General features: G+C 38.2%; 2 protein-coding genes and 1 long non-coding RNA gene across 3 annotated transcripts in view; all 3 read left to right on the top strand.

The window, feature by feature from the left end:
* The window catches only part of LOC143109204 (uncharacterized), a 49,382-nt gene extending 43,857 nt beyond the window's left edge, over positions 1-5,525 (top strand). Inside the window, exons 8-18 of the mRNA XM_076271861.1 lie at positions 90-230; positions 1,265-1,405; positions 1,677-1,826; positions 2,165-2,323; positions 2,600-2,650; positions 3,367-3,507; positions 3,736-3,876; positions 4,062-4,202; positions 4,476-4,625; positions 4,965-5,123; positions 5,401-5,525. Coding sequence (XP_076127976.1) covers positions 90-230; positions 1,265-1,405; positions 1,677-1,826; positions 2,165-2,323; positions 2,600-2,650; positions 3,367-3,507; positions 3,736-3,876; positions 4,062-4,202; positions 4,476-4,625; positions 4,965-5,123; positions 5,401-5,525 — 1,499 coding nt within the window. The remainder of the gene's footprint in view (positions 1-89; positions 231-1,264; positions 1,406-1,676; positions 1,827-2,164; positions 2,324-2,599; positions 2,651-3,366; positions 3,508-3,735; positions 3,877-4,061; positions 4,203-4,475; positions 4,626-4,964; positions 5,124-5,400) is intronic.
* Positions 5,526-5,903: 378 nt separating this feature from the next.
* LOC143109203 (uncharacterized) lies at positions 5,904-10,275 on the top strand. The gene is made up of 11 exons (XM_076271859.1): positions 5,904-5,910; positions 6,168-6,308; positions 6,537-6,677; positions 6,863-7,003; positions 7,277-7,426; positions 7,760-7,918; positions 8,204-8,344; positions 9,028-9,168; positions 9,405-9,545; positions 9,774-9,914; positions 10,259-10,275. The coding sequence occupies exons 1-11, from the start codon at positions 5,904-5,906 to the stop codon at positions 10,273-10,275; spliced, it is 1,320 nt and encodes a 439-aa protein (XP_076127974.1).
* Positions 10,276-11,605: 1,330 nt separating this feature from the next.
* On the top strand, positions 11,606-12,626 carry LOC143109823 (uncharacterized). The gene is made up of 3 exons (XR_012983979.1): positions 11,606-11,744; positions 12,123-12,263; positions 12,492-12,626. It is a non-coding gene; the product is annotated as an uncharacterized LOC143109823 (long non-coding RNA).
* Positions 12,627-12,685: the final 59 nt, after the last annotated feature.

Genomic DNA, 12,685 nt, shown 5'->3' with positions numbered 1-12,685 from the left:
TCATATATTTTCTACAAAAATATCTATGAATTGTTTGTTCCTACATTAGTTTCCCAATTTGTTGTCCTTGTTTTTTTCACTGTTGATAGATGTAAATGAATGCGACTTTGATCCATGTGGTCTGAACTCCACCTGTGCCAACACCATTGGCAGATACAACTGTTCTTGCTGGAGAGGATACACCCCAACAAACACCTCTCTGCCCATTAACACCAGCAATCCATGCATAGGTATCTAGCTCTTTATTTTGATTTCATTGTATCTGGATTTTTCCAGACTAGATATTGTGGCCAAAGTATAACAAATATTCAAACAATTTGGTTTTGCAACATTTGCATGCCTGGTCTGATTTCTGTATGCCTTTGTTTGGCTACATTACCATGGCTCCATGTGGTCATGTAAACAAAATTCAAACCAAAACACCCACACCTTAGACAAAGCTATGACACTTTGTAACTACAGTAAATAAGTCAGTCTTTGCTCCTTTCCACACCCAATGCCACCTTCTATCCCTGCCCGACTGCCATCGCCATGCCACCCGCCCACCCCCTCTGTCTCTCTCTCTCTGTAGGCCACTCTGAATGCATCAGAGTAAAAACATTAGAAATATTATCACTAAACAAGTCTCTTGCATGATGTTCAGGAATGGACAACTAACCATTTCTGATCTGAATGGCAAATCAAGAAATATTGACTAACCTCTTGTAGACCCTGCATAGTGTGACGAATTTCCAGTATACTAGCATCATAGTTGATTGATAGCAGTCACAGATCGACCCACTTTCACCAAAAACATGTTTTTTCTGTCTTCATACAATTACTGACACATTTAGGGGAAAGATTGTTTGTTGCCGCAATTACAGTTACAGTGAGTGTAAACAGACATTAATATTACCGCTTCAAACAAGTCTTTGCAAGAATTGGTATGGTGTTAGAGATGTCCCATCAACAGCTGATGGGAACAGATCCTAACTTTATACAATAGGCTTTTGGGTAGTTACAGTATATGGTATATGAAGAATGTATGTAATTGTTAAGTTCACTTTGTTGTAGCTAGTCTCAGCCCTTTACCTCCTGTAGAAGGCAGTGCATAATTTCATCACCAAGTCAAGGGGGGCATGTCCCCCTCAAAGTATATTACGGCCTTGGCATATACTGTACCGTATTCATAGTCATTCTTAAAATAGTTCCTGTGTATAGAAGGATTATTTACTAAATAAATTCTGCATTTTTACCCACATAAATTAGTTTTTTTCTCTTATAGATGTCAATGAATGTGACTTTGATGCATGTGGTCTAAACTCCACCTGCTCCAACTCGGTTGGCAGCTACAGTTGCGCTTGCTGGAGAGGATACAGACCAACAAACTCGTCTCTGCCTATTAGCAGCAGCAACCCCTGCATAGGTGTGTTCCTCACTATGTAAAATGTCCTCATTTCACCTGTATTGATGGACTCTTTCAAATCGTAGTGCTCTTTGCCGATGCTTTGACTTTCCACATGCATTTAAGGCATTTTTTTTGTGGAGCTCCACTTGAGAGTTTTCTAAGATAAACATATAATTATTCTGTAAAGAAGCAAGGAAGTATTTTAGTTGCAAACAATGCATGCAGAGTATTGCAATTATTTCTTTTTTGGCAATGACACACTTGTATTTTGCATTACGGACTGTTACAGGTCCTGTTCAACTGTACAAGTACAGGGTTGAGATTGAGATGGAAACAGTAAATGCTGACCAACTGAAGATGGAGTTGTCTGAACTTGACCTTCCTCTCCCACTCGCAACAACTGAACAAGTTGAGATCACTGACATCAATGTCACAACAGGTGAAAATACAGTAACATCTCATTGAAAAAAGAAAAAGAAAAGATAAATTGATTTGCATTTCATTGACTGAAATAAGTATTCAATTATAGACTGTTCATTTCTTTGTCAGTGGGCAAACTTAGAAAATCAGTGAGGGATCAAATAAATATTTCCTCCACTGTATATATGTAGTTTAATGTGTTTCATTAATTGACATTTTGGTCCTCTGAAACGCTCAAGAAAGCCTCATGAATGTGTGCTCACCGTATACGTATATAAATGATAAAATCAAGGGACAGTTATTCACACTGCTTTGCATCCATAACATAAGAGTAACTGATTGTCCATCATCCATCAGTGTGTTACTCAAACACGAGTGGATATCGGTGTGTCTGTGAGGAGCAGTATGCCTGGCCCCATGACAGCTGTATCACTTATGGAGCCTGTGATGAGTTCAGCGAAGGCACCTGTGGATGTCTTAATGGTTTACCGACAAATGGGCCATTCTGCCAGAGAGGTTGGTTCACATCCCATTTCATTAACTGAACTGTTGCACAGGGGTGGTATGCAAAGCCATGAGAGATTGAATTAAATTTAAATTTGAGTATGACAGTAAAACTAGACATGAGCTGGGCAAATTTGAAAATGACACAAAAGTGGTGTTGAGCCCATCCAATTAGCCTGTGTGTCCAGGTCAGAAGATTTCATATATTTTCAACACAAATATTTATGAATTGTTTGTTCCTAAATTAGTTTCCCAATTTGTTGTCCTTGTGTTTTTCACTGTTGATAGATGTAAACGAATGCGACTTTGATCGATCCATGTGGTCAAAATTCCACCTGTGCAAACACCATTGGCAGCTACAACTGTTCTTGCTGGAGAGGATACACCCCAACAAACACATCTTTGCCCATTAACACTAGCAATCCATGCATAGGTGTGCAGGTTTTTATATTAAAATACTATGGTTGTCTAACTGCATCAAGGGAGATAATTTCCTCCAATGAAGGAGGAACGCGTCTTGTAATGTAACATATCTTACTCAACGACCAGCAATTTATTTTCTGCATCGTGCCACCACGACACCACAATGAAAAGTCTAGCATGTCAGAATTTTGGGCGAATCTCCTACAGCATTCTGTTGACCCTGACACTATGACGACATGTGACATGAACGATAGGTTACTCAATCTTGTAATGTGGCCAATCTCCCGACCAAGACGTGACAAGAATTTGGTTTTATGATCGCATAGTCTGGCATGGTCAATCCTAAAAGGCCATTGTGGAAGACCTAAATGTCGTGTAATCTGAACCAGCCATAAGCAGTTCCCAATGCACATTTTCCATATTTTCTTTTTTGTTGGGGGGGGGGCATTTTGTGTCATGTACATGTTGTGTATGTAATTGTGTCCCGTCCATTACAGTAAATGCAATCCATATACACAGTTCCTTCTAAAGTAATCTTAAAACAGTCCTCACCTCACATGCATGTAGATTATTTTCCAATAGTCACTTCTGTGTTTTAGAGTTTATAACTTTGTAGTATTTTTCTCTTTCAGATTTTAACGAATGTGACACAGATCCATGTGGTCAAAATTCCACATGCTCCAACACGGTTGGCAGCTACAACTGTTTTTGCTGGAGAGGATACACCCCGACAAACACATCTCTGCCCATTAGTTCTAACAACCCATGCATAGGTACGTAGATTTTTCCTGAGACTTTCTTTTGTGATTCTTTTTTTGTTTTGAATGAAAATTTCTCTTCAGAAATGCCTGCAATCTCTCAAATCTGTCCAGTTTTATTAAGGGTGTTCTGCACTAATGTTGTCTTCCAAGTCGTTTTAAATGTGAAGTTATGAATTCCAAATGTTCCTTTATTCATTCTCATGTCCTTTAAGATAAGTTTCTATGTTACTTTCCCTATAGACATCAATGAATGTGACTCTGATCCATGTGGTCAAAATTCCACCTGCTCCAACACGATCGGCAGCTACAACTGCTCTTGCTGGAGAGGTTACACCCCAACAAACACATCTCTGCCCATTAGTTCTAACAACCCTTGCATAGGTACGTAGGTTTTTCCTGAGACTTTCTTTTGTGATTTCTTTCCTTTTGAAAAGTAGGTAATTTGAGCATGTACCATGTTCATAGTCTCTTTTGAAATAATTTTCATATATAGCCAGATTATTCACTCAATCAATTCTGCATGTTATTTTCTGCAAATAAATTAGAGTTTTTTTTTTCTCTTATAGATGTAAATGAATGTGACTTTGATGCATGTGGTCTAAACTCCACCTGCTCCAACTCAGTTGGCAGCTACAGTTGCGCTTGCTGGAGAGGATACAGACCAACAAACTCGTCTCTGCCTATTAGCAGCAGCAACCCCTGCATAGGTGTGTTCCTCACTATGTAAAATGTCCTCATTTCACCTGAATTGATGTACTCTTTCAAATCGTAGTGCTCTTTGCCGATGCTTTGACTTTCCACATGCATTTAAGGCATTTTTTTTGAGGAGCTCCACTTGAGAGTTTTCTAAGATAAACATATAATTATTCTGTAAAGAAGCAAGGAAGTATTTTAGTTCCAAACACAATGCATGCAGAGTATTGCTATTATTTCTTTTTTGGCAATGACACACTTGTATTTTGCATTACGGACTGTTACAGGTCCTGTTCAACTGTACAAGTACAGGGTTGAGATTGAGATGGAAACAGTAGATGCTGACCAACTGAAGATGGAGTTGTCTGAACTTGCCCTTCCTCTCCCGCTCGCAACAACTGAACAAGTTGAGATTACTGACATCAATGTCACAACAGGTGAGAATAACATCTCATTGAAAAAAGAAAAAGAAAAGATAAATTGATTTGCATTTCATTGACTGAAGTAAGTGTATTCAATTATAGACTGTTCATTTCTTTGTCAGTGGACAAACTTAGAAAATCAGAGAGGGATCAAATAATTATTTCCTCCACTGTATGTATGTAGTTTAATGTGTTTCATTTATTGACATTTTGGTCCTCTGAAACACTCAAGAAAGCCTCATGAATGTGTGCTCACTGTATACGTATATAAATGATAAAATCAAGAGACAGTTACACTGTCACACTGCTTTGCATCTATAACATGAGAGTAACTGATTGTCCATCATCCATCAGTGTGTTACTCAAACACGAGTGGATATCGGTGTGTCTGTGAGGAGCAGTACGCCTGGCCCCATGACAGCTGTATCACTTATGGAGCCTGTGATGAGTTCAGCGAGGGCACCTGTGGATGTCTTAATGGTTTACCGACAAACGGACCATTCTGCCAAAGAGGTTGGTTCACATCCCATTTCATTCAACTGAACTGTTGCACAGGGGTGGTATGCAAAGCCATGAGAGATTGAATTAAATTTAAATTTGAGTATGACAGTAAAACTAGACATGAGCTGGGCAAATTTGAAAATGACACAAAAGTGGTGTTGAGCCCATCCAATTAGCCTGTGTGTCCAGGTCAGAAGATTTCATATATTTTCAACACAAATATTTATGAATTGTTTGTTCCTAAATTAGTTTCCCAATTTGTTGTCCTTGTGTTTTTCACTGTTGATAGATGTAAACGAATGCGACTTTGATCGATCCATGTGGTCAAAATTCCACCTGCTCCAATACCATTGGCAGCTACAACTGCTCTTGCTGGAGAGGATACACCCCAACAAACACATCTTTGCCCATTAACACTAGCAATCCATGCATAGGTGTGCAGGTTTTTATATTAAAATACTATGGTTGTCTAACTGCATCAAGGGAGATAATTTCCTCCAATGAAGGAGGAACGCGTCTTGTAATGTAACATATCTTACTCAACGACCAGCAATTTATTTTCTGCATCGTGCCACCACGACACCACAATGAAAAGTCTAGCATGTCAGAATTTTGGGCGAATCTCCTACAGCATTCTGTTGACCCTGACACTATGACGACATGTGACATGAACGATAGGTTACTCAATCTTGTAATGTGGCCAATCTCCCGACCAAGACGTGACAAGAATTTGGTTTTATGATCGCATAGTCTGGCATGGTCAATCCTAAAAGGCCATTGTGGAAGACCTAAATGTCGTGTAATCTGAACCAGCCATAAGCAGTTCCCAATGCACATTTTCCATATTTTCTTTTTTGTTGGGGGGGGGGCATTTTGTGTCATGTACATGTTGTGTATGTAATTGTGTCCCGTCCATTACAGTAAATGCAATCCATATACACAGTTCCTTCTAAAGTAATCTTAAAACAGTCCTCACCTCACATGCATGTAGATTATTTTCCAATAGTCACTTCTGTGTTTTAGAGTTTATAACTTTGTAGTATTTTTCTCTTTCAGATTTTAACGAATGTGACACAGATCCATGTGGTCAAAATGCCACATGCTCCAACACGGTTGGCAGCTACAACTGTTTTTGCTGGAGAGGATACACCCCGACAAACACATCTCTGCCCATTAGTTCTAACAACCCATGCATAGGTACGTAGATTTTTCCTGAGACTTTCTTTTGTGATTCTTTTTTTGTTTTGAATGAAAATTTCTCTTCAGAAATGCCTGCAATCTCTCAAATCTGTCCAGTTTTATTAAGGGTGTTCTGCACTAATGTTGTCTTCCAAGTCGTTTTAAATGTGAAGTTATGAATTCCAAATGTTCCTTTATTCATTCTCATGTCCTTTAAGATAAGTTTCTATGTTACTTTCCCTATAGACATCAATGAATGTGACTCTGATCCATGTGGTCAAAATTCCACCTGCTCCAACACGATCGGCAGCTACAACTGCTCTTGCTGGAGAGGTTACACCCCAACAAACACATCTCTGCCCATTAGTTCTAACAACCCTTGCATAGGTACGTAGGTTTTTCCTGAGACTTTCTTTTGTGATTTCTTTCCTTTTGAAAAGTAGGTAATTTGAGCATGTACCATGTTCATAGTCTCTTTTGAAATAATTTTCATATATAGGCAGATTATTCACTCAATCAATTCTGCATGTTATTTTCTGCAAATAAATTAGAGTTTTTTTTTTCTCTTATAGATGTAAATGAATGTGACTTTGATGCATGTGGTCTAAACTCCACCTGCTCCAACTCAGTTGGCAGCTACAGTTGCGCTTGCTGGAGAGGATACAGACCAACAAACTCGTCTCTGCCTATTAGCAGCAGCAACCCCTGCATAGGTGTGTTCCTCACTATGTAAAATGTCCTCATTTCACCTGAATTGATGTACTCTTTCAAATCGTAGTGCTCTTTGCCGATGCTTTGACTTTCCACATGCATTTAAGGCATTTTTTTTGAGGAGCTCCACTTGAGAGTTTTCTAAGATAAACATATAATTATTCTGTAAAGAAGCAAGGAAGTATTTTAGTTCCAAACACAATGCATGCAGAGTATTGCTATTATTTCTTTTTTGGCAATGACACACTTGTATTTTGCATTACGGACTGTTACAGGTCCTGTTCAACTGTACAAGTACAGGGTTGAGATTGAGATGGAAACAGTAGATGCTGACCAACTGAAGATGGAGTTGTCTGAACTTGACCTTCCTCTCCCACTCGCAACAACTGAACAAGTTGAGATCACTGACATCAATGTCACAACAGGTGAGAATAACATCTCATTGAAAAAAGAAAAAGAAAAGATAAATTGATTTGCATTTCATTGACTGAAATAAGTATTAAATTATAGACTGTTCATTACTTTGTCAGTGGGCAAACTTAGAAAATCAGTGAGGGATCAAATAAATATTTCCTCCACTGTATATATGTAGTTTAATGTGTTTCATTAATTGACATTTTGGTCATCTGAAACGCTCAAGAAAGCCTCATGAATGTGTGCTCACCGTATACGTATATAAATGATAAAATCAAGGGACAGTTAGTCACACTGCTTTGCATCCATAACATAAGAGTAACTGATTGTCCATCATCCATCAGTGTGTTACTCAAACACGAGTGGATATCGGTGTGTCTGTGAGGAGCAGTACGCCTGGCCCCATGACCGCTGTATCACTTATGGAGCCTGTGATGAGTTCAGCGATGGCACCTGTGGATGTCTTAATGGTTTACCAACAAATGGGCCGTTCTGCCAGAGAGGTTGGTTCACATCCCATTTCATTCAACTGAACTGTTGCACAGGGTATGCAAAGCCATGAGAGATTGAATTACATTTAAATTTGAGTATGACAGTAAACCTAGACATGAGCTGGACAAATAAACAGCCTCACATTGAAAATGAAACAAAAGTGGTGTTGAGCCCATTCAATTAGCCTGTGTGTCCAGGTCAGAAGATTTCATATATTTTCAACACAATATCTATGAATTGTTTGTTCCTAAATTAGTTTCCCAATTTGTTGTCCTTGTTTTTTTCACTGTTGATAGATGTAAATGAATGCGACTTTGATCCATGTGGTCTAAACTCCACCTGTGTAAACACCATTGGCAGCTACAACTGTTCTTGCTGGAGAGGATACACCCCAACAAACATATCTTTGCCCATTAACACCAGCAATCCATGCATAGGTGTGCAGGTTTTTATATTAAAATACTATGGTTGTCTAACTGCATCAAGGGAGATAATTTCCCCCTAAGCTATGAAGGAGGAACGCGTCTTGTAATGTAACATATCTTACTCAACGACCAGCAATTTATTTTCTGCATCGTGCCACCACGACACCACAATGAAAAGTCTAGCATGTCAGAATTTTGGGGGAATCTCCTACAGCATTCTGTTGACCCTGACACTATGACGACATGTGGCATGAACGATAGGTTACTCAATCTTGTAATGTGGCCAATCACGCGACCAAGACGTGACAAGAATTTGGTTTTATGATCGCCTAGTCTGGCATGGTCAATTCTTAAAGGGCATTGTGGAAGATTTGAGCATGTACCATGTTCATAGTCTCTTTTGAAAGAATTTTCATATATAGGCAGAATTCTTGTGATTTCTTTCCTTTTGAATGAAATTTTTAGCTCATCATGGAATGAAAGCCAATCTATATTAGACAAATATTCTTGAAATGTCTCACATTAAAAGTAGATGAATGCTGTTTTGTTCTCATTAGTTTCATTAGTCATTTTCTCATTAGTTCTAGCAATCCATGCATCGGTATGTTGTCTCACCTCACATGCATGTAGATTATTTTTCAATAGTCACTTCTGTGTTTTAGAGTTTATAACTTTATAGTATTTTTCTCTTTCAGATTTTAACGAATGTGACACAGATCCATGTGGTCAAAATTCCACCTGCTCCAATACCATTGGCAGCTACAACTGTTCTTGCTGGAGAGGATACACCCCAACAAACACATCTCTGCCCATTAGTTCTAACAACCCATGCATAGGTACGTAGGCTTTTCCTGAGACTTTCTTTTGTGATTTTTTTGGTTTTGAATGAAAATATTATACATTTCTCTTCAGAAATGCCTTCAACCTCTCAAATCTGTCCAGTTTTATTAAGAGTGTTCTGATATCATGTTCTCTTCCAAGTTGTTTTTAAATGTGAAGTTATGAATTCCAAATGTTCCTTTATTCATTCTCATGTCCTTTAAGATAAGTTTCTATGTTACTTTCCCTATAGACATCAATGAATGTGACTCTGATCCATGTGGTCAAAATTCCACCTGCTCCAACACAATTGGCAGCTACAACTGTTCTTGCTGGAGAGGATACACCCCGACAAACACATCTCTGCCCATTACTTCTACCAACCCATGCATAGGTACATAGGTTTTTCCAGAGACTTTCTTTTGTGATTCTTTTTTTGTTTTGAATGAAAATTTATCTTCAGAAATGCCTGCAATCTCTCAAATCTGTCCAGTTTTATTAAGAGTGTTCTGCACTCATGTTGTCTTCCAAGTCGTTTTAAATGTGAAGTTATGAATTCCAAATGTTCCTTTATTCATTCTCATGTTCTTTAAGATAAGTTTCTATGTTACTTTCCCTATAGACATCAATGAATGTGACTCTGATCCATGTGGTCAAAATTCCACCTGCTCCAACACCATCGGCAGCTACAACTGTTCTTGCTGGAGAGGTTACACCCCGACAAACACATCCATGACTATTAGTAACATCAATCCATGCATAGGTGTGCTCATTTTGTTCTTTATATGTTAGTGGAACACCTTCCACATTGAATTTGCGCACAGATTCAAATGCTCTTCCATCTGTGTACAGATGCTCTTCCCCCCAAACTACATTTAAACCTGAATCCCAAATTTTCCTTTATAGATATCAATGAATGTGACACAGATCCATGTGGTCAAAATTCCACCTGCTCCAATACCATTGGCAGCTACAACTGTTCTTGCTGGAGAGGATACACTCCGACAAATACATCTCTGCCCATTAGTTCTACCAACCCTTGCATAGGTACGTAGGTTTTTCCTGAGATTTTTTTGTGATTTCTTTCCTTTTGAATGACATTTCTAGCTATCATCATGGAATGAAAGCCAATCTATATTAAAGACAAATATTCTTGAAATGTCTCACATTAGAAGTAGATGAATACTGTTTTGTTCTCATTAGTTTCATTAGTCATTTTCTCATTAGTTCTAGCAATCCATGCATCGGTACGTTTTTCCTGAGAATGTTTTTGGGATTTCTTTCCTTTTGAAAAGTAGGTCATTTGAGCATGTACTGTACCATGTTTATAGTCTCTTTTGAAATAGTTTTCATATATAGGGAGATTATTCACTCAAGGAATTCTGCATATTATTTTCTCCTAATAAATTAGAGATTATGTTCTCTTTCAGATTTTAACGAATGTGACACAGATCCATGTGGTCAAAATTCCACATGCTCCAACACGGTTGGCAGCTACAACTGTTCTTGCTGGAGAGGATACACCCCAACAAACACATCTCTGCCCATTAGTTCTAACAACCCATGCATAGGTACGTAGGTTTTTCCTGAGACTTTCTTTTGTGATTCTTTTTTTGTTTTGAATGAAAATTTCTCTTCAGAAATGCCTGCAATCTCTCAAATCTGTCCAGTTTTATTAAGAGTGTTCTGCACTCATGTTGTCTTCCAAGTCGTTTTAAATGTGAAGTTATGAATTCCAAATGTTCCTTTATTCATTCTCATGTCCTTTAAGATAAGTTTCTATGTTACTTTCCCTATAGACATCAATGAATGTGACTCTGATCCATGTGGTCAAAATTCCACCTGCTCCAACACAATTGGCAGCTACAACTGTTCTTGCTGGAGAGGATACATCCCGACAAACACATCTCTGCCCATTACTTCTACCAACCCATGCATAGGTACATAGGTTTTTCCAGAGACTTTCTTTTGTGATTCTTTTTTTGTTTTGAATGAAAATTTATCTTCAGAAATGCCTGCAATCTCTCAAATCTGTCCAGTTTTATTAAGAGTGTTCTGCACTCATGTTGTCTTCCAAGTCGTTTTAAATGTGAAGTTATGAATTCCAAATGTTCCTTTATTCATTCTCATGTTCTTTAAGATAAGTTTCTATTTTACTTTCCCTATAGACATCAATGAATGTGACTCTGATCCATGTGGTCAAAATTCCACCTGCTCCAACACGATCGGCAGCTACAACTGTTCTTGCTGGAGAGGTTACACCCCGACAAACACATCTCTGACTATTAGTAACATCAATCCATGCATAGGTGTGCTCATTTTGTTCTTTATATGTTAGTGGAACACCTTCCACATTGAATTTGCGCACAGATTCAAATGCTCTTCCATCTGTGTACAGATGCTCTTCCCCCCAAACTACATTTAAACCTGAATCCCACATTTTCCTTTATAGATATCAATGAATGTGACACAGATCCATGTGGTCAAAATTCCACCTGCTCCAATACCATTGGCAGCTACAACTGTTCTTGCTGGAGAGGATACACTCCGACAAATACATCTCTGCCCATTAGTTCTACCAACCCTTGCATAGGTACGTAGGTTTTTCCTGAGACTTTTTTGTGATTTCTTTCCTTTTGAATTACATTTCTAGCTATCATCATGGAATGAAAGCCAATCTATATTAAAGACAAATATTCTTGAAATGTCTCACATTAGAAGTAGATGAATACTGTTTTGTTCTCATTAGTTTCATTAGTCATTTTCTCATTAGTTCTAGCAATCCATGCATCGGTACGTTTTTCCTGAGAATGTTTTTGGGATTTCTTTCCTTTTGAAAAGTAGGTCATTTGAGCATGTACCATGTTTATAGTCTCTTTTGAAATAGTTTTCATATATAGGGAGATTATTCACTCAAGGAATTCTGCATATTATTTTCTCCTAATAAATTAGAGATTATGTTCTCTTTCAGATTTTAACGAATGTGACACAGATCCATGTGGTCAAAATTCCACATGCTCCAACACGGTTGGCAGCTACAACTGTTCTTGCAGGAGAGGATACACCCCAACAAACACATCTCTGTCCATTAGTTCTAACAACCCATGCATAGGTACGTAGGTTTTTCCTGAGACTTTCTTTTGTGATTCTTTTTTTGTTTTGAATGAAAATTTCTCTTCAGAAATGCCTGCAATCTCTCAAATCTGTCCAGTTTTATTAAGAGTGTTCTGCACTCATGTTGTCTTCCATGTCGTTTTAAATGTGAAGTTATGAATTCCAAATGTTCCTTTATTCATTCTCATGTCCTTTAAGATAAGTTTCTATGTTACTTTCCCTATAGACATCAATGAATGTGACTCTGATCCATGTGGTCAAAATTCCACCTGCTCCAACACGATCGGCAGCTACAACTGTTCTTGCTGGAGAGGTTACACCCCGACAAACACATCTCTGACTATTAGTAACATCAATCCATGCATAGGTGTGCTCATTTTGTTCTTTATATGTTAGTGGAACACCTTCCACATTGAATTT

Source organism: Alosa pseudoharengus, unplaced genomic scaffold, assembly GCF_046254945.1.
Source record: "Alosa pseudoharengus isolate Yale_2024_CS ecotype anadromous, Long Island Sound unplaced genomic scaffold, YU_APseudo_1.1 YU_APseudo_1.1_scf_7, whole genome shotgun sequence".
In the NCBI taxonomy this organism is placed as follows: Eukaryota; Metazoa; Chordata; class Actinopteri; order Clupeiformes; family Clupeidae; genus Alosa; species Alosa pseudoharengus.
The sequence above is the reverse complement of the archived record's forward strand: the minus strand, read 5'-3'. Positions and strand labels throughout refer to the sequence as shown.

Excerpts from the sequence above, each read along its gene's own strand:
- LOC143109203 (XM_076271859.1), top strand. Across the intron at positions 6,678-6,862 it reads TTCTAACAACCCTTGCATAG|ATGTAAATGAATGTGACTTT; the intron begins GTACGTAGGTTT and ends TTTCTCTTATAG. Across the intron at positions 9,169-9,404 it reads TTCTAACAACCCATGCATAG|ACATCAATGAATGTGACTCT; the intron begins GTACGTAGGCTT and ends CTTTCCCTATAG.